Source organism: Cervus canadensis, chromosome 6 (genome assembly GCF_019320065.1).
Source record: "Cervus canadensis isolate Bull #8, Minnesota chromosome 6, ASM1932006v1, whole genome shotgun sequence".
Classification (NCBI taxonomy): domain Eukaryota; kingdom Metazoa; phylum Chordata; class Mammalia; order Artiodactyla; family Cervidae; genus Cervus; species Cervus canadensis.
In genome coordinates, this window is record NC_057391.1 from 20,509,074 (window position 1) to 20,530,080 (window position 21,007).

At 41.4% G+C, this 21,007-nt stretch overlaps 1 protein-coding gene, 1 long non-coding RNA gene and 1 other non-coding gene across 5 annotated transcripts in view; 1 reads left to right on the top strand and 2 right to left on the bottom strand.

Annotated features, from left to right (window-relative positions):
• LOC122443214 overlaps positions 1-13,072 on the bottom strand; it is a 24,325-nt gene extending 11,253 nt beyond the window's left edge. The window contains exons 1-2 of the long non-coding RNA XR_006269950.1: positions 12,873-13,072; positions 10,570-10,612 (exon numbers count right to left, since the gene is read on the bottom strand). This is a non-coding gene — a long non-coding RNA (uncharacterized LOC122443214). The remainder of the gene's footprint in view (positions 1-10,569; positions 10,613-12,872) is intronic.
• TRNAR-ACG lies at positions 12,852-12,924 on the bottom strand. Its single transcript has one exon. It is a non-coding gene; the product is annotated as a tRNA-Arg (tRNA).
• A 12-nt stretch (positions 13,073-13,084) lies between the features above and the next one.
• PRMT5 (protein arginine methyltransferase 5) lies at positions 13,085-20,982 on the top strand. Of its 3 annotated transcripts, none has more exons than XM_043471190.1 (17): positions 13,085-13,197; positions 14,070-14,188; positions 14,499-14,584; positions 14,742-14,876; positions 15,228-15,340; positions 15,666-15,715; positions 15,924-16,087; positions 16,528-16,689; positions 16,877-16,954; positions 17,047-17,105; positions 17,191-17,313; positions 17,396-17,571; positions 18,418-18,527; positions 18,761-18,854; positions 19,036-19,152; positions 19,449-19,513; positions 20,432-20,982. In XM_043471190.1, the coding sequence occupies exons 2-17, from the start codon at positions 14,086-14,088 to the stop codon at positions 20,582-20,584; spliced, it is 1,788 nt and encodes a 595-aa protein (XP_043327125.1). In that variant the 5' UTR covers positions 13,085-13,197; positions 14,070-14,085; the 3' UTR covers positions 20,585-20,982. The 3 variants fall into 3 exon arrangements, with proteins under 3 accessions (XP_043327125.1, XP_043327124.1, XP_043327126.1); XM_043471189.1 differs by lacking the exon at positions 13,085-13,197 and adding an exon at positions 13,209-13,399; XM_043471191.1 differs by lacking the exons at positions 13,085-13,197; positions 14,070-14,188 and adding an exon at positions 13,272-13,399.
• Positions 20,983-21,007: the final 25 nt, after the last annotated feature.

The window sequence follows — 21,007 nt, forward strand, 5'->3', positions numbered from 1 at the left end:
ACAGAGTAATGGATAAAGAAGATGTGGTACTTTCCAGTATCCAGTAATATTAAATGGAAATATTACTCAGCCATTAAGAAGAATGAAATAAATGAAACTATTACTTAGCCATTAAAAAGAATGAAATAATGCCATTTGCAGCAACTTGGGTGGACCTAGAGAGCATCATAATGAATGAAGTAAGCCAGAGAGAGAAGAAGACTATCCTATGACATCCCTTACATGTGGAATCTAAAAAGAAATTATACAAATGAACTTGCTTACAAAACAGAAACAGACTTCCAGAAGGAGCTTATGGTTGCAGGGGTGGGGGTGGAGAGGATAAGGGGCAGGTATAGTTAGGGAGTTTGGGATGAACATGTACACACTGCTATATTTAAAATGGATGACCAACAAGGACCTACTGTATAGCACATGGAACTCTGCTCATTGTTATGTGGCAGCCTGGATGGGACGGGAATTCAGGGGAGAGTGGATACATGTATATATGGCTGAGTCTCTTCACTGTTCACTTGAAAGTATCACAACATTGTTAATTGGCTATACCTCAGTACAAATAAAAAGTTTTTTAAAAAATTAAAAATAAGTAAATAAAAATGAAAAAATTTTTTTAAATTTATTAATTCATTTAAAAAATAAGTCCAGAGCCAATTAAAAATGAATAATGCAATAAATGAGATAAAAAACACTCTGGAGGGAACCAACAGTAGAATAATGGAGGCAGAAGATAGGATAAGTGAGGTAGAAGATAAAATGGTGGAAATAAATGAAGCAGAGAGGAAAAAAGAAAAAAGAATCAAAAGAAATGAGGACAACCTCAGGGACCTCTGGGACAATGTGAAATGCCCCAACATTCGAATCATAGGAGTCCCAGAAGAAGAAGACAAGAAGAAAGGCCATGAGAAAATACTCGAGGAGATAATAGCTGAAAACGTCCCTAAAATGGGGAAGGAAATAGTCACACAAGTCCAAGAAACCCAGAGAGTCCCAAACAGGATAAACCCAAGGTGAAACACCCCAAGACACATATTAATCAAATTAACAAAGATCAAACACAAAGAACAAATATTAAAAGCAGCAAGGGAGAAACAACAAATAACACACAAAGGGATTCCCATAAGGATAACAGTTGACCTTTCAATAGAAACTCTTCAGGCCAGAAGGGAACGGCAGGACATACTTAAAGTAATGAAAGAGAATAACCTACAACCCAGATTACTGCACCCAGCAAGGATCTCATTCAGATATGAAGGAGAACTCAAAAGCTTTACAGACAAGCAAAAGTTGAGAGAATTCAGCACCACCAAACCAGCTCTTCAACAAATGCTAAAGGATCCTCTCTAGACAGGAAACACAGAAAGGCTGTATAAACACGAACCCAAAACAACAAAGCAAATGGCAACAGGACCATACTTCTCAATAATTACCTTAAATGTTAATGGGTTGAATGCCCCAACCAAAAGACAAAGACTGGCTGAATGGACACAAAAGCAAGACCCCTATATATGCTGTCTACAAGAGACCCACCTCAAAACAAGGGACACATACAAACTGAAAGTGAAGGGCTGGAAAAAAATATTTCACGCAAATGGAGACCAAAAGAAAGCAGGAGTCGCAATACTCATATTAGATAAAATAGACTTTAAAATAAAGGCTGTGAAAAGAGACAGAGAAGGACACTACATAATGATCAAAGGATCAATCCTAGAAGAAGATATAACAATTATAAATATATATGCACCCAACATAGGAGCACCGCAATATGTAAGGCAAATGCTAACAAGTATGAAAGGGGAAATTAACAATAACACAATAATAGTGGGAGACTTTAATACCCCACTCACACCTATGGATAGATCAACTAAACAGAAAATTAACAAGGAAACACAAACTTTAAATGACACAATGGACCAGCTAGACCTAATTGATATCTATAGGACATTTCACCCCAAAACAATCAATTTCACCTTTTTCTCAAGTGCACACAGAACCTTCTCCAGAATAGATCACATTCTGGGCCATAAATATAGCCTTGGTAAATTCAAAAAAATTGAAATCATTCCAGTCATCTTTTCTGACCACTATGCAGTAAGATTAGATCTCAATTACAGGAAAAAAACTATTTAAAATTCCAACATATGGAGGCTAAATAACACGCTTCTGAATAACCAACAAATCATAGAAGAAATAAAAAAAGAAATCAAAATATGTATAGAAACGAATGAAAATGTAAACACAACAACCCAAAACCTATGGGACACTGTAAAAGCAGTGCTAAAGGGAAGGTTCATAGCAATACAGGCTTACCTCAAGAAACAAGAAAAAAGTCAAATAAAAAACCTAACTCTACACCTAAAGCAACTAGAAAAGGAAGAAATGAAGAACCCCAGGGTTAGTAGAAGGAAGGAAATCGTAAAATTAGGGCAGAAATAAATGCAAAAGAAACAAAAGAGACCATAGCAAAAATCAACAAAACTAAAAGCTGGTTCTTTGAAAAGGTAAATAAAATTGACAAACCATTAGCCAGACTCATCAATAAACAAAGGGAGAAGAACCAAATCAACAAAATTAAAAATGAAAATGGAGAGATCACAACAGACAACACTGAAATACAAAGGATCATAAGAGACTACTACCAGCAGCTCTATGCCAATAAAATGGACAACTTGGAAGAAATGGACAAATTCTTAGAAAAGTATAACTTTCCAAAACTGAACCAGAAGAAATAGAAGATCTTAACAGACCCTCACAAGGCAAGGAAATCGAAAAAAAAAAAATCAAAATCTTCCAGCAAACAAAAGCCCAGGACCAGATGGCTTCACAGCTGAGTTCTACCAAAAATTTAGAGAAGAGCTAACACCTATCTTACTCAAACTCTTCCAGAAAATTGCAGAAGAAGGTAAACTTCCAAACTCATTCTATGAGGCCACCATCACCCTAATACCAAAACCAGACAAAGATGTCACAAAAAAAGAAAACTACAGGCCAATTTCACTGATGAACATAGATGCAAAAATCCTTAACAAAATTCTAGCAAACAGAATCCAACAACATATTAAAAAGATCATACATCATGACCAAGTGGGCTTTATCCCAGGAATGCAAGGATTCTTTAATATCCACAAATCAATCAATGTAATACACATTAATAAATTGAAAGATAAAAACCATATGATTATCTCAATAGATGCAGAAAAAACCTTTGACAAAATTCAACATCCATTTATGATAAAAACTCTCCAGAAAGCAGGAATAGAAGGAACATACTTCAAAATAATAAATTTTAATAATTTATTTAAAATTTAATAATATTTTATAAAAATATAAAAATAATATGACAAACCCACAGCAAACATTATCCTCAATGGTGAAAAATTGAAAGCATTTCCCCTAAAATCAGGAACAAGACAAGGGTGCCCACTCTCACCACTACTATTCAACATAGTTTTGGAAGTTTTGGCCACAGCAATCAGAGCAGAAAAAAGAAATAAAAGAAATCAGGTAGGAAAGAAGAAGTAAAACTCTCACTGTTTGCAGATGACATGATCCTCTACATAGAAAACCCTAAAGACTCTACCAGAAGATTACTAGAGCTAATCAATGAATATAGTAAAGTTGCAGGATATAAAATTAACACACAGAAATCCCTTGCATTCCTATACACTAACAATGAGAAAACAGAAAGAGAAATTAAGGAGACAATACCATTCACCATTGCAATGAAAAGAATAAAATACTTAGGAATATAACTACTTAAAGAAACAAAAGACCTATATATATAAAACTATAAAACACTGATGAAAGAAATCAACAAGGAAAAAAAATAGAAATCAAAGAGGACACAAATAGGTGGAGAAGTATACCGTGTTCATGGATTGGAAGAATCAATATTGTGAAAATGAGTATACTACCCAAAGCAATCTATAGATTCAATGCAATCCCTATCAAGCTCCCAACGGTATTTTTCACAGAACTAGAACAAATAATTTCACAATTTGTATGGAAATACAAAAAACCTCGAATAGCTAAAGCAATCTTGAGAAAGAAGAATGGAACTGGAGGAATCAACCTGCCTGACTTCAGGCTCTATTACAAAGCCAGTCATCAAGACAGTATGGTACTGGCACAAAGACAGAAATATAGATCAATGGAACAAAATAGAAAGCCCAGAGATAAATCCATGTATCTATGGACACCTTATCTTCGACAAAGGAGGCAAGAATATACAATGGAAAAAAGACAACCTCTTTAACAAGTGGTGCTGGGAAAACTGGTCAACCACTTGTAAAAGAATGAAACTAGAACACTTTCTGACACCATACACAAAAATAAACTCAAAATGGATTAAAGATCTAAATGTAAGACCAGAAACTATAAAACCCCTAGAGGAGAACATAGGCAAAACACTCTCCAACATAAATCACAGCAGGATCCTCTATGACCCACCTCCCAGAATATTGGAAATAAAAGCAAAAATAAACAAATGGGACCTAATGAAACTTAAAAGCTTTTGCACAACAAAGGAAACTATAAGCAAGGTGAAAAGACAGCCTTCAGAATGGGAGAAAAATAGCAAACAAAGCAACAGACAAAGGATTAATCTCAAAAATATACAAGCAGCTCTTACAGCTCAATTCCAGAAAAACAAATGACCCAATAAAAAAATGGGCCAAGGAACTACACAGACATTTCTCCAAAGAAGACATACAGATGGCTAACAAACACTTGAAAAGGTGCTCAACATCACTCATTATCAGAGAAATGCAAATCAAAACTACAATGAGGTACCATTACACACCAGTCAGAATGGCTGCTATCCAAAAGTCTATAAGCAATAAATGCTGGAGAGGGTGTGGAGAAAAGGGAACCCTCTTACACTGTTGGTGGGAATGCAAACTAGTACAGCCACTATGGAGAACAGTGTGGAGATTCCTTAAAAAACTGGAAATAGAACTGCCATATGACCCAGCAATCCCACTTCTGGGCATACACACCGAGGAAACCAGAACTTAAAGAGACACGTGTACCTCAATGTTCATTGCAGCACTGTTTATACTTGCCAGGACACAGAAGCAACCTAGATGCCCATCAGCTGATGAATGGATAAGAAAGCTGTGGTACATATACACAGTGGAGTATTACTCGGCCATTAAAAAGAATACATTTGAATCAGTTCTAATGAGGTGGATGAAACTGGAGCCCATTATACAGAGTGAAGTAAGCCAGAAAGAAAAACACCAATACAGTATACTAACACATATATATGGGATTTAGAAAGATGGTAACAATAACCCTATATGCAAGATAGAAAAAGAGACACAAATGTATAGAACAGACTTTTGGACTCTGTGGGAGAAGGCGAGGGTGGGATGATCTGATAGAATAGCACTGAAACATGTATACTATTATGTGTGAAACAGATTGCCAGCCCAGGTTGGATGCATGAGACAAGTGCTCAGGGATGGTGCACTGGGATGACCCAGAGGGATGGGATGGGGAGAGAGGTGGGAGGGGGGTTCAGGATGGGGAACACATGTAAATCCATGGCTGATTCATGTCAATGTATGGCAAAAACCACTACAATATTGTAAAGTAATTAGCCTCCAACTAATAAAAATAAATGAAAAAAAAGAAAGTCCATCGTGTGTTAACATCAAATAATACATTTTAATTAAAAAACTGTATTTTCCAAATCAAAAAGAATGTATGAGAAAAGTGATATTGTTTTATATTTTTGCAAATCTCCTTGGTATCTGACTTAATAGAAGACAGCTGGATTCTCATATCTGCATTATTTTACAATAAGTGACTCTGACTGAATAAAGTAAGTCAAATCTGATCTCACACAGACATGGAGGAGATCCTCATACACTTCCTAAAAGAGTCTAAGAGAGCCCCCAGGGTCCTTACACCACATTTGGGGAAACACTATATTGTAAAAGAAAAGGCAATGGGTTGAGAATCAGAAGAAATGGAGTCTTATTCTGGCTCTTCCTATACGGCTGAAGCATAACTTTGTTCAAAACACTTAACCTCAGTTTTCTATCTACAAAATAGGCATATTAGTAAGTTCTACCCCACAAGAGTATGTCCTGAGCATTAGGTAAGATAATATATTAATATGTAAAGTACCCTGCATGTGGTAGAGCTTAATAAACATTAGTCTGTCCAGAGAAAGACAAATACTGTATAATCTCACTTATAGGTGAAATCTAAAAAGCAAACTCATAGGAAAAGAGATCAGACTTGCGGTTACCAGAGGTGGAGAACGGGAGAAGGCTGAGTTGGAGGAAGATGATCAAGAGGTACAAAATTCTAGGGGCTTCCCTGGTGGCTCAGTGGTAAAGAATCCAGCTGTCAATGCAAGAGACAGGAATTCAGCCCCTAATCCAGGAAAATCCCACATGCCTCGGAGCAACTAAGCCTGTGTGCAACAACTATTGAGACTGGGCACCGTAGAGCCCATGGTCTGCAAGGAGAGAAGCGCCCCAGTGAGAAGCCTGCACACCACAACTAGAGAGTAGCCCCTGCTCGTCACAACTAGAAAAAAGCCTTCGCAGTCACGAAGACCCAGCACACCCAAAAATAACTAAATATGATTATATTTTTAAAAAGAGGTACTAACTTCCAGTTATAACATAAGTCATTACTGAGGATGTAATGTACCCCCTGTTGACTATAGTTAACATTGCTGTATGATGTATAGGAATGTTGTTAAGAGAGTAAATCCTATGAGCTCTCATCTGAAGGAGAAACATTTTTTCCTTTCTTGTTTCTTTTTACTGTATCTGTATAAGGTGATGCTAGCCCAACCTGCTGTGATAATCATTTCACAATGTATGTAAATCAAACTGTCATGCTGTATGCCTTAAACTTATACAGTGAGGTATGTCAATTATTTCTCAATAAAACTGGAAAAAAAATGAAAAACAAACAACAAATCCAAAAATATTAGTTTGTGGAGAAGGACTGTTAAGGTATTGCTATGAGTGAGAGTGACTGCTGAAGATCGGACAGCTAGAAGGTCCTACAGAGGAGAGAGACTTTCGACAGGTCTTCAAAAGAAAGACTAGAAAAAAGCAGAAAAAAAAAAAAAAAAAGAAACAAGCAGAAAGACCAAGGAAAGGTCACAGATTTTATACATATTGAAAAAAAAAATGTTTCCCATATAGTAAAAACATGCTTACTATAGAAAACTTGGAAAATACATTTTCTCTGCACATACTGAAGTTATTCTGTATATATCATGAACATTTCTCCATATTATTAAATTTTCTCTGACAACATTGATTTTAATGGCTGCTTAAGATTTCATTGCATGGATGATTTATTTGACCATACCCCTAAAGGATATCCAACTTGTTTTACATTTTTTGTAATCACAAAAAAATGTCACACTAAGCATTTCTCTTAATGACTCTTTGTCCTAGTTTGTGAATATTGTCTAGGATAGCTTTCTAGAAGGAAAATTAGAGTTGGTATGTCTTTTGTTTTTGTTTTTTTATTTTTTTTCCATTTATTTTTATTAGTTGGAGGCTAATTACTTTACAATATAGTAGTGGTTTTTGCCATACATTGACATGAATCAGCCATGGATTTACATGTGTTCCCCATCCCGATCCCCTCTCCTGCCTCCCTGAGATGGTATATCTTAAGGTTAAGATCAAAGGCTCTGGAGTCGGTTGACCTAGGCTTGTACCCCATCTAAACCCCTTCTTAGAGGGGCAAGTCACTTAACTTCTCTAATACTTAGTTCCCTTACCCATAGATTAACATTTCCTACATCACCAGGTTCTTGTGAATGTAAAGGGCTTTTCATAGAACCTGACACAAAATAAGGGCTCAAAAAATGTTATCTGTTATTATTATCATAAACTGAATTCATATATTTATCACACATATATACACAAGCAACTGGTCTGTTTCTATGCTATTAGTTTAGCCTTTTTACTCTGTCTCTTCTTGTACCCACTGCACATTGTGGCCTTTTATTTATTTATACATTGCTTATTTCATAAAGGGTTTGAAGTAATGGACTAAAAATGTAGAGCAAATTCCCTCTCCTTCCTCCTCTTTTTAAAAATTTTTCTTTGCTTTCTTGTCTGCTTTAAAAAAAAACAAAACACAAATGAACAGTGTGTGTATGTCGCTAAGTCACTTCAGTCGTGTTTCAACTCTTTGCAACCCCATGGACTATAGCCTACCAGCCTCCTCTGTCCATGGAATTCTCCAGGCAAGAATACTGGAGTAGGTTGCTATTTCTTCCTCCAGGGGATCTTCCCAAACCAAGGATTGAACCTGCATCTCATATCTACTGCATTAGCAGGCAGGTTCTTTATCACTAGCGCCACCTGTGAAACTCACCAGTGAATGGTAGAATCATTTAATAAAGTAACAAAAGATTCCATTAGAATTGTGATTAAATGTAGAAAAAGTGAGAAACTAATTTATTAAGAATTGACATCTTTATAAGATTCATTTTTTTCTAAGAACATGGCTTGTCTTTCCATTTTTTCAGTCTTTATATCTCTCAGTAAAATTTTAGGTTTTCCATATATAGTTTCTTCATATTTTCCACTAAGGTTATAGCTAAGTAGTTTATGGTGATATTATGGTTACCTCTGTGAATGGGTAAGAAACTAATCACAATAGCTAATGTATATTGAAAGCTTCCTATGTGCAGAAAGGTTTTAAATGCTTTACAATATTAGTTAATTTAACGTTCATCGTAGCTTTATGAGATAACTATAATTCACATTTTCATTTTGTGGATGAAGAAACTGAGGCCAGAGGGGTTAGTTCACATGGTTAGTAAATGGATAAATAGGGCTTTAACCTCTTGCCACCTGGCTCTACCGTCTATGACCTTAACTACCAGGTTATTGAGACATTTTTATTAGTTATGTCTTTTAACTGGTTATTCTTAGTTTATAGGAAGGCTAAGGACATGTTTTATATTTGTCTTATATCAAGTGGTGTCTCTGAATGCTACTATTAATTCTTATCATTTTAGAATTGGTTCTCATGGATTTTCTATATACACAATCATATCATCAGCAAACAATGATAAATTGGCCTCTCTCTTTCTAAAAGTTATAACTCCTTTTTAAAAATTTCCAGGCTTATTGTATTGGATTTTTTTAGAATAATATTAAATAACACAGTGATGAGATAAGACATTCTTGTATTATTTTATATTTACATGAATTGTTGACTTCATACAGGTATATATGTGTTTACATATAAAGAATATTAAGAATGTTTTAGAGGGACTTCCCTGGTGGTCTAGTGGCTGAGACTCCACATTCCCAATGCAGGAGGCCTGGGGTTCAATCCCTAGTCAGAGAACTAGATCCCGTCATGTGGCAACCAAGACCCGGCCCATCCAAATACATAAATCAATAAAAATAATTTTTTAAAAAAGAATGTTTTAGAAAATGGAATTTACTTACCATGTTCTCTTTGATGACTATTACAAATGGTCAAATGTTTTTCTTGTTTGCTTTACTTTTGACCTATCATATAAATAAATCTCCTAATACCTAACCTGTGCTAATTCCTGGGATAAATGCTGTTTCTGATATATTATTATTATGTTAATATACTGTTGACATTTATTGTTAATCTCAAATATTATAGGATTTTTACATTTATATTCCTAAGTTATGTAAGTCTATAGGTTTGGTCTTTTGGAAGGGTCCTCCTTCTGACAGGTTTTGATATTAGGTATATTCTGGCCTCATAAACAATTGGGTAGTTTTCCATCTTTTTCTATGTTCCAGAACAGTTTCTACTTTCTATTTATTTTGACAGATAAATACTGTATAATAGAGATGACAAAGAAGAGAATGCAAATTGGCACAGATTATTTTGCCTCAGTAACTCCGCCACTTTCATAGCTGGAGGACAGCCTTGATTGTGAAGAAGCAATTTGGAGCAGTAGGAGGGTCAAATGGGCCATTATTTTGGTGTTGAAGAGTGCGGCTGGCTGGGCAGGCACAGAGGTGAGTGAAGGTGGGCCTGGGGAGGGAGACCAGTGTTGAGGGAGGAGGAGAGCTCAAGAGAAAGTGAAAGGAGAGTTTACAATTCACTGGCAGTGTTTAAACAAGGACAGAAAAACAAGAGAAGGTAGAAGGACTGGGCCTGAAGATGAGGAATGCTGGAGGGTTATCTGGAAGTGGGTACTCCTTTCCTTCCAGAAACGTTTCCAGAGCTCTGACCTGTTAGTCACTGGCTCCTGGAGAAAGCAACATTATTTCTCAACCAACAAATCCCTATCTTCATTCCAGCAAAGGCCTACATGCAATATTGTTAACAGTGACTGACATACTTCTGAGCACAAAAGTTCAGCAAGGAGAGCAGAGGAGAGGGAAGCAAAGGATAAGACAGAACTGATTAACTCTGACTTTACGCCTAGGGCTAAGCCCTTTAAAAGGTTCTCTATTTACTTTTCATTCATTCCCTTTTGCTTCTCTGTAGCTCATATAGACAGACCCATAGCCTGTGCTGTTCTTTAACACAAAGCAAAGTGTTGTAGAAGAGGTGGAGAGCAATGTGGTGTGGAATTACCTGGAACCGTTCAGCATCATGCTTGCCACACAGTAGAGGCCATCTTGAATGAAAAAACAAAGACATCTCAGATGAATGAAGTTCAGCCAATCTAAACTTACTTTACAGTCAGTCAGAAATTCTAGGCTCTTTTTAACACAAAACCTTTTGAAAATTATTTTCACTGATGACAAAACTGACATTACGATTTCATAGATTTTCCTCTCTCCCTTTCACCCATGGATGAGTTAGTTGACAATCAGCAGAGCAGCCACCAGCCAGCTTGACGTCAGGAGGAAGATGCCAGGAACACAGATGGTCCACAGCCCAGATAATTAGCTTTTTCTGAAGATGAAATATCTCATAAGTCTTCTGTGAATATAGAGTTTGGTTGAGCACAGCTGGGGCAGAGAACAACAAGCAGGCCTTCCCAACAACTCTTCTTCTTATAATGTCGGCAGAGAATCACCCACTTCCGGTCAACTCCCTACTCATAAGATCTTCAGGGAAGAATTCAAACAAATACTGTAGACACTTCACCTTAAAGGAGGGGAAGAATAACTCCCTTTCCCTTAAGTGTGGAATGCACATAGTGACTTCCTTCTGAAGAGTACAGGATGGAAGGGGTGGGGGGAGGACTGTAATTTTTCAGTGGAGAAACCTGATAAACACTAGTTCTACCGGGACATAAAGGTCAATATCAACAGTCAAAAATTATGTTGATGGTATGTACTCTTGATATGATGTGATGAAAATGGCCACTTTACCTCTGGGATCTTCCTCCCCCAAACCCATAACCCCAGTCTAATGAAAAGCCCCATCAGACAAATTCCAATGGAGAGATGTCCTTCAGTATACCTAACCAGTATTCCTCAAAACTATCAAGGTCATCAAAAATAAGGAGCACCTGAGAAACTGTCACAGCCAAGAGGAGCCTAAGCAGATATGACAACTATATGTAATATGGTATTCTGGATGGGATGGTGGAACAAAAAGAAGTCATTAGATAAAAACTAAGAAAATCTAAATAAACTATGGACTTTAGTTAATAATAATAATACATCAATTCTGGTCCACCAATAGTAATAAATGTATCATACTAATGTTAAGATGTTAATAATAGAGAAAGCTGTAAGAAGACACGAGAGAGCTGGCTGTACTGTACTACCTGCTCAAGATTTCTATAATTCTAAAACTTTTAAGAAATAAAGTCTAGTAATAATAAGAAGAAGATAGGATAAAAGAACCTCCAACTCTTAGGCTTCATAGGCACTTTCTTATTTCTTTAGTTTTCTAACCTTTACCTTTTGGGGGTACGCACTAAATACATTGCACCCAGGGCTCCTTATAGCTTATCCTATTCACAGCCATTCCGTATTTCTCAGAACTCTGATCCCCCACGGGCTACGGTCAACTCATCCAGTCTCAAGGCTAAAGTCACTACCTCTCTTCTGGCGATTTCCAAATCTTGTCTGGTTCAGATCACTATTCATCCAACTCTCTATTACACAGCGCCCCCTAGACGTCCAATTCAGCACTTCCAAACCCAAACCTTGATTCTCCCTCCTGTAGCACTCAAACAGGCCAAAATCTTGGGCTTCACCCGCAGACTTTGCTTATCAGGTTTCCTGTCAGTCGGTCACTAAGTTCTGTCAATGCCTCTTGCCTCGGGGCTTTCGTATTAAGTCCTCTTTCCATCCTCGCTGCCAGGCCCTCAACATCTCTGGGCCCCTTCAGGTTCTCTTTCTCCTCCCTATATCTTTCTTTGCTTCATTCTTTTCCTTCTTTTCCATCCCTCTAGCAGGTATTCACAAAGGAAAATGTAGAGATTCTCTCAGGTCTCCACTGGCTGTTCATAACTCCTCTCCACTGTAATTCCTCACCATGAGTTTGTTTGTTTTTTTCTTCCTATCTTCAGTGTGTGTGTGTGTGTGTGTGTGTGTGTGTGTGTTTAGATGTTTATTTACTTTTTGTTTGTTTGAGATATAGACTCGAAAGGAATTGGTGGCTAAATTGCCACAATCTATTTAAAAATATACTAAGGCCCATAGAAAGCCCAAGTTAGTCATTACCTCAATTTTCTCAGGATTTTGATAGACCTAAGTAGAGACACAAGAACGATCTTTGAATTAGGCAATGGAAAAAGCTGACATAAAATGGCTGCAGAACGCAGTAAAATTACGAGTTCAAAATGAGGGTAAGAGGAGATCATAAGGAAATTTAGAAAGGGAAGAAAGGGAGACTTTCATAATACTGCTTACGGCAGTATTGCATGGGATGGAATAAAAATGCACCCGTCCCACCGAGCCAGCCAGGAGTCGAACCTGGAATCTTCTGATCCGTAGTCAGACGCGTTATCCATTGCGCCACTGGCCCCGAGACGGCTATGTCGGCCTCAATGATGACACTTCAAGCTTACACTTCAGGGCTTCTGGGACGTGTAGTCTCCGCACGGAGTTCTACGAGTACACGAAGCATTATGGGAGATTAAGTTCGTCAAGAACCAAACTCTGAGATTGGTGACTCTTCCGAAGCTTCGCCGTACGTCACCGTGCTGAGAAGAGCCACTCCCGCGGATTGGCGAGAAGAGCCACTCCCCATCCCTCCTCCTCCAGCTCCAGAGCCGTGGGAGACGCTCTGGTTGTTAAGGTGAAACGTCCCGCCTTCTGGGGGCTTTTTTCCGGCTTTGTGATTGGCTGCTAGCTTCAGGGAATCTCGGCGTGGACTGCGCGAGGGAAAAGATGGCGGCGATGGCGGTCGGTGGTGCCGGTGGAAGCCGCGTGTCCAGCGGGAGGGACCTGAATTGCGTCCCCGAAATAGCTGACACACTGGGGGCTGTGGCCAAGCAGGGGTGAGGGCTTGGACCTCCGCGAGCTGAATGCGGGGTCCGAACTCGGGGACCGAAAGGGGCAGACCAGTCATCCCTGAGAGGCAGGGGTGAGGGGGTCGGAGTGGATGAGACCAGGGCGGGAGAAACCATTTAGTCCTTCGGGGGGAGAAGCCTCGGGCCCTGGAGCGTGAGAGGAGGGCGGGAAACTTACTGGGGGCGTGTGGTCACTGAACCCCAAAGTCGGAGGAGTTATCAGGTAAACTCAAAAAGGGGGCGTAGAGACCTCCAGGGCCCTGGAGAGCGAGATTACCGTATGAGATTGGGAGAGAGTTAGGAGGTTAGGGAGAGGAGAGCTAAACCTTGAGGGGGGATACTTGGGCAGTACTGCTGCCGCTCTGGATGTGACAGTCTCGGAAAACGAGTGACAGCAGAGTAGAAAGTCCACGTGGTGTGGATATTCATCTGTTCTCTTAACTCATCTTTTCCATGGCTGTGTCCTGGCGAGCAATTGAGGCACAGTGCAGCGGAAGTGATATGCCCCAAGGTTGGCTGAATTCAGCAGTCTAGTCGGGTCGCTGACTGGTGGCAGCTGAAAGGGTTGTGCAGAATCAAGAGAGCCAGTCCAATTACTTGGATCTCTGGGCACTGCTGCTGTCTTTACATGACGATTCTGGGTCTGTCGCGGTTGTAGGTTTGATTTCCTCTGCATGCCTGTGTTCCACCCGCGTTTCAAGAGGGAATTCACTCAGGAACCTGCTAAGAGTCGGCCGGGCCCCCAGACACGATCAGACCTACTGCTGTCAGGAAGGGGTAGGGAGCATCCCACATGCCCCTTAATTATTAGAGGCAGTAACAACATATGCTTTATCAGTGCCTTCCTCCTCTTCCTTTCTTGACCTGGATATATTGGTTCGCCCCACGGATATAGATAACTCTTGTTCTCTCATTACCTACCTATGAAAAGCCTTAGTTCCCTATTCTGTCAGGCTCTCCTGTATCTGTGATAGAAAAAGTCTTTGTCTTTCATCTCTAACTCTATTCCCTGTTAAGAACTAGAAATTGAATGAGTAAAGTGCTGAACCTTATTTAGTCTTTGTCTTTCTTGGGTGGGGGAGTGCAGACTGGAATACACTAATTGTGGGAAAGCTTTCTCCATGGATTCGTCCAGACTCAAAAGTGGAGAAGATACGCAGGAACTCTGAGGCGGTAAGACTGATCTCTTCACTGACTCTAAATATCTGTAAACAAGCTGGCGGGGGAGAGCACTTTTTCCCCACTCTGTAACTTAGTAAATTTGATATAATGCAATTAAAGCTATTTGAACTGCTAGCTGTTAACTTTATCCTTTTAATCTCTATTCCAGGCTATGTTACAGGAGCTGAATTTTGGGGCATATTTGGGTCTTCCAGCTTTCTTGCTGCCCCTAAATCAGGAAGATAACACAAACTTGGCGAGAGTTTTGACCAATCACATCCACACTGGCCACCACTCCTCCATGGTATGGCAAGGGCCTCCTTTCTTGCTGCATGTTGTGATAGGCTGTGCTGAGTATCTTCTTGTTCCTAGCCATTCAGTAAAGGGTGCATTTGGGAGAATTGAAATGTCAATACTGCCTACCCACAACTAAGAGTGGTAAGCAAAGTATTATAAAACGTATAGAATATCAGTTACTTCCCGCAACTTCCAGAGATAAAAGACAACATGTAATCACAAATTGGGGAAAGGATATAAGGGGATTAGCTTGAAATCTGGATCAAGATCTTTTTAATTGAAGGAAGCTTTCTGGACTCAATGGGTTCACAATAGAGTTCTAAATAGGGTGTTGAACCTATTTATTGTTCATGTGCAGTTCTGGATGCGGGTGCCATTGGTGGCACCAGAGGACCTGAGAGATGATATAATTGAGAACGCACCAACTTCACACACAGCGGAGTACAGTGGAGAGGAGAAGACATGGATGTGGTATGTTTCCTTTTGCTGCTGTGCTTGGGGTGGAGGGAAACAGAGTGGAACCTGTAGGAAGGTCTCCCTGAGGTGTGGTGATTGGTGGGCCATATGTCTTTGGTGGAGCTTCCCTGGTGGCTCAGACAATGCTGCCTGCAATGCTGGAGACCTGGGTTCAATCCCTAGGTCAGGAAGATCCCCTGGAGAAGGAACTGGCAACCCACTCTAGTGTTCTTGCCTGGAAAATTCCGTGGACAGAGGAGCCTGGAGGGCTACCGTCCGTGGGGTCACAAAGAGTTGGACACGACTGAGCAACTAACTTCTGTATTTTGACTCTGCGCAGGTGGCACAACTTCCGGACCTTGTGTGATTATAGCAAGAGGATTGCAGTGGGTAAGTCCACAAAGATCCTGGGATAGGTTATCCTTCTCTGAAGTCCTGTGACTTAAAATCAGGAGTCTCATGTGTGCTTGGCTGCTGGGGCATACTTTCTCCATGCTTTAGTCTGCCTTGCTCTTAAGGAGGAGACAGGTCTTGCACAAAAGAGCACGCAAAGATTCTGGCTTATGTGATTGACAGGTCTTTGTTTTCCCTTTTGTAGCTCTTGAAATTGGTGCTGACCTCCCATCTAATCATGTCATTGATCGTTGGCTTGGGGAGCCCATCAAAGCAGCCATTCTCCCCACCAGCATTTTCCTGACGAATAAGAAGGGATTTCCTGTTCTTTCTAAGATGCACCAGAGGCTGATCTTCCGACTTCTCAAGGTGTGTAGTGGAAGGATTCTAAAGGTGTTCCAGCTAATCTTCTTGTTTTAATCACATATATGTAATGGGAATTTGTGTGTGTGTGGGGGGGGGGGCTGACTCTTCCTCTCTAATTTCTGGAGAGCAATTTCAGCAAAGTTGGGGGCCTTGAGAGCAAAAGGACAAATAGCAGTAGAAGCCCCAGAAACATTTCAAAAGGAATCGGGTCTCATGAGAATTTTGCAGAAAGTTTGATGTAAGAAGTTAAGGCAGTGATCCATGGGGTCCCTTGTGCCAGGGTGATGCTTATGTGGTATAGGCGGGCTCTTTGTGCTTTTGTTGGTATTGAGAGGTATTTGGTAATCTGCGCCTTATTTTATGCTGGAGCTCTTTGGCCAAAAACTTCAATAATATCCTCTTGGTTCAAGGACTGTGTCTGATGGCCTTACTTATTCTCACAGTTGGAGGTACAGTTCATCATCACAGGCACCAACCACCACTCAGAGAAGGAGTTCTGCTCCTACCTCCAATACTTGGAATACCTGAGCCAGAACCGACCTCCACCCAATGCCTACGAACTCTTTGCCAAGGGCTATGAAGATTACCTGCAGTCCCCACTCCAGGTGGGTCTGGAGTGCACTAAGAGGATGGAGGTGGGGGGAGGAAATGTATCTTGAGAGCAGGTACCATAAAATCTCACCAGAGCTCAGGAGACAGTGGGAAGGTTTTGGTATTCTGCATTGTGCAGAATACCATTGTCTTTGCCAGAAAGTGGCTAACTTACTCTGTCTTTTTCCTCTCATTCTTCAGCCACTGATGGATAACCTGGAATCTCAGACATACGAAGTGTTCGAAAAGGACCCCATCAAATACTCTCAGTACCAGCAGGTACAGTGTGGGTCTCAGTGTCAGGCAAAGGGCTGGGATGACCTGGGTGAAGATGGCATTATAGCCACAAGGTCTTCCCTCCTTCCCCCCAGGCCATCTATAAATGTCTGTTAGATCGAGTGCCAGAGGAAGAGAAGGACACCAACATCCAGTGAGTGCTTTCTGCCTGATTCCCAGAGATGTGCATGCCTGCCTCTACATGTAGAGTCAGCTTGACTGCTCCCTCTGTTTCTTAGAGTGCTGATGGTGCTGGGAGCAGGCCGGGGGCCCCTGGTGAATGCGTCCCTGCGGGCCGCCAAGCAAGCTGACCGGCGGATAAAGCTGTATGCTGTGGAGAAGAACCCAAATGCTGTGGTGACGTGAGTAGCAACCTTGTTGCTGGGAAGTTTGTCCCCAGTGCCAGTTTTTCTTTCTTCTCCTGACTTGTTTCATCTGTTTTAGGCTGGAGAACTGGCAGTTTGAAGAATGGGGAAGCCAGGTGACAGTAGTCTCATCGGACATGCGGGAGTGGGTGGCTCCAGAGAAAGCAGATATCATCGTCAGTGAGCTTCTGGGGTCCTTTGCTGACAATGAACTGTCACCTGAGTGCCTGGATGGAGCCCAGCACTTCCTCAAAGGTGCATCCAGGCTGGGGTGTACTGAATAAGGGGATTGGATTATCAACAGGGAAGGCTCAGTGGGGCTGGGGAGGGGTGGGTGTGGCAGCAGCTTAGAAGAGGTTACAGAGTTTAGGGGAGGCAGGGCAGACTTGGGTCAGTGCCCTTAGCAAGTGACACAGTCTCCCTAAACCTCCGGTGTGGGTGTTCACATCTGTAAAATGAGGGGAGTGGACCAGAGCAGAAACTTTTAAAAAATATTTATTTAGTCATTTATGGCTGTGCTGGGTCTTTGTTGCTGCATGGACTTTTCTCTAGTTGGGGAGAGTGGGGGCTGCTCTCCAGTTGCAGTGCATGGGCTTCTCACTGCAGTGGCTTCTCCTGTTGCAGGGCGCAAGCTCTGGGGCGTGTGGGCGTAGTAGTTGTGGTGCATGGGCTCAGTTACTCCTCTGCAGGTGGGATCGTTCCAAACCAGGGATCAAACCCATGTCTTCTGCATTGGCAGATGGACTCTTTACCACTGAGCCACCAGGAAAGCCCCCAGAGCAGAGATTCTTAGTCTGAGATCTATGGACTCCCTGAACTGCTATGATATGTACCTTGGGCTTAGCTTTCATCACTAGCTCAAAGGAAGAAAGTTAAGGACCATTAGGTTAGAATACTTCTGGTTCCTTCTAGTTTTACTCTTACCTGACTCTAAATTAACCTGCAAGTAGAATGCCTTCAGGCATGAGCTGGGGGCAGGTTGGCCTGGGAATGTGGCAACATGGAGCTGCCTGGCTCTCTTTTGATGTGGGAGGTCTGGGCCTTCAGTACAGATGCACCATTCCATCCCCTGGGAAGTAATGTGCCTCTTCTGTTCTGCAGATGATGGTGTGAGCATCCCTGGGGAGTACACCTCCTTTCTAGCTCCCATCTCCTCCTCCAAGCTATACAATGAGGTCCGAGCCTGTCGGGAAAAGGACCGTGATCCTGAGGTAAAGAGCTGGTCTCTTCTCTCTTTAGTGCCTTTCTTTTTCTCTGTCAGCATAACTGTTTTCTTCCACTGGAGGAGATGAAGAGGTGAAGGAGTTGGGGATGTGGGAAAGTAACTGAAGTGAAACTACATTTTATCTTTGTCTGTGTCCTTAGAGCTTGAGCTGCATTCCCTGAGGAATTAGGTAGCTCTCGCCTGTCTTCTTCAGATATCATTTTCTCTCTCTTGGGACAGGCCCAGTTTGAGATGCCTTATGTGGTACGACTGCACAATTTCCACCAGCTGTCTGCGCCCCAGCCCTGTTTTACCTTCAGCCATCCTAACAAAGGTGGGTTCCTGCATGGCTGTCCTCTGACTAAATGGGGAGCTCACCTCCCTGGTTTCTTCCCTTGCTGTCCTGGCTCTATCTGGCCTCTTATCTAGGCTTCCTTTCCTGGTTCCTGCTTAGGTTTTACCAAGTTGTCTAGGGTTTCTGGTTCCTCATCACCCACACAGCTCTTCCCTGACAGATCCTATGATTGACAACAATCGCTACTGTACCTTGGAGTTTCCTGTGGAGGTGAACACAGTGCTGCATGGTTTTGCAGGCTATTTTGAGACTGTGCTTTATCAGGACATCACTCTGAGTGAGTGTCTGGGGCAGTGGATGGGGGTTTAAGAGTATGCTACCTGGGCAGCTTGTGTATTTAATACATGTTGCATTTAGAGTCACAAGGAACCGAGCAATCAGTGAATGGGGATCTTTGATGACTTGTTTCTGTGTTAACAGAAGAGACTATCCTCAACCTAGGCAAAAAACAGAGTCACGGAGACCTCATTTTGTTGTTGTTAATTTTTATTGGAATATAGTTGATACAATGTTGTGTTAGTTTCAGGTGTACAGCACTCAGTTATTCTCCATTTTTATCATTTGTCCACTTAGGTATCCGTCCAGAGACTCACTCTCCTGGGATGTTTTCATGGTTTCCCATCCTCTTCCCCATTAAGGTAGGTATCACCTTAAGGCACCTTGGGTTAAAAAGTAACTTATGGCACTGATGTTCTGCCCCTTCCCTTCTCCCAGGTTAAAACTTGGCTGTGACCCTTGTTCTGCTGCTCTCACGTGCAGTTGTAGATGTTGGGATATTTGCAGTGGCCTTCCACCTGGCTTCCCACATCTACTTAGGCTATTCTTCTGTCCATTCTATACCTGGAGCAAGAGTCATCTTTTAAAGACACAAATCTGATCCTCTCTCTCTCTCCTGCTTTTAAAACCCTTCAATATCTTTCCAGTTCCCTTAGGATAAAGTCTGTTTTGTTTTAGGCCTTGGCACATGGCATGTGGAATCTTAGTTCCCTGACCAGGGATTGAACCCACGCTCCACACAGTGGAAGTACAGAGTCTTAACCACTGGACCACCAGAGAAGTCCCAGGATAAAGTCTTAAATCTTTGTTAGACTTGGTGTGATCTAGTTTTCACCTGCCTTTTCAGCTGCTGTCCTTTGTTTACATTGCTTCAGTCCTTGGACCTCCTTTTGGTTCCTCTAATACCCCATGTTCTTTCCTGCCTCAGGGTTTCATGCCTTTGTCCTCTGCCTATAAAGTTCTTGGCTCATTTTCTGACCCAGGTGACTTTATCTTCCAGGTCTTTTTAGACATTCTTATTGTCAGATAATTTTCCCTGACCTTGTAGACTAGGTTAGCATTACTTTTCATAGGTACTGTCCCAGTTTACAGCATTCATCCCACTTTTGATTATTTGTTCAGTGTCAGATTGTTCAGTTCTGATTATTTGTTCTGATAGACTTCAAACCTCATGAGGGTTGGAATGTTATGTTTAATCATGATCTCCACACTTAGCTTAGTACCTTGCCACATAAAATTCATCAGCCCCACCCTGAACCTCCCTTTCTTTCTTCTTATAGCAGCCCATTACTGTGCGTGAAGGCCAGACCATCTGTGTGCGTTTCTGGAGATGCAGCAATTCTAAGAAGGTGTGGTATGAGTGGGCTGTGACGGCACCGGTCTGCTCTGCTATTCACAACCCCACAGGCCGCTCTTACACCATCGGCCTCTAGCCCTGCCTGCAAGTGTCTGGAGCCTTGAAAGCAGCTGCAGGTTCTGCTCCTATAGCACAGACGGTGCAGTACAGCATGGGCTCTGATTCGCCGTGCCCATCAGAGAGGAACATTTCAGTCTGCTTTCCTACCTTACGTCAAGATGGACAAAGGAGGAGAATTGTGGGGCTTATGCCACCAATCTGTGAAGACTTCAGGCCTGAGCATGAGGAATTCATGTTGGATCTGTGGCTACTCCAACAGGCACTCAGCCTCAAGGGCTCCCTGGGATAGCTCTGAGAACATGTGAATTGAACAAATTTTCAGCCCTCTTCCCTATCCATCTTTGTTCCTATTTTGATGGTTTTGTGTAAGGAGGAAATACAAATAAAATGAGGTTATGGCCTTTCCTGCTCCAACTCTGCTGCCCCCTGCCTTTGCTTC

Bases quoted from the DNA above. Each gene is read 5' to 3' on its own strand.
- PRMT5 (XM_043471189.1), top strand. From the start codon at position 13,290: ATGGCGGCGATGGCGGTCGGTGGTGCCGGTGGAAGCCGCGTGTCCAGC. The intron at 13,400-14,069 runs GTGAGGGCTTGG...TCGCGGTTGTAG, and splicing joins GGGGCTGTGGCCAAGCAGGG to GTTTGATTTCCTCTGCATGC. The intron at 18,528-18,760 runs GTAAAGAGCTGG...CTCTTGGGACAG, and splicing joins AAAAGGACCGTGATCCTGAG to GCCCAGTTTGAGATGCCTTA.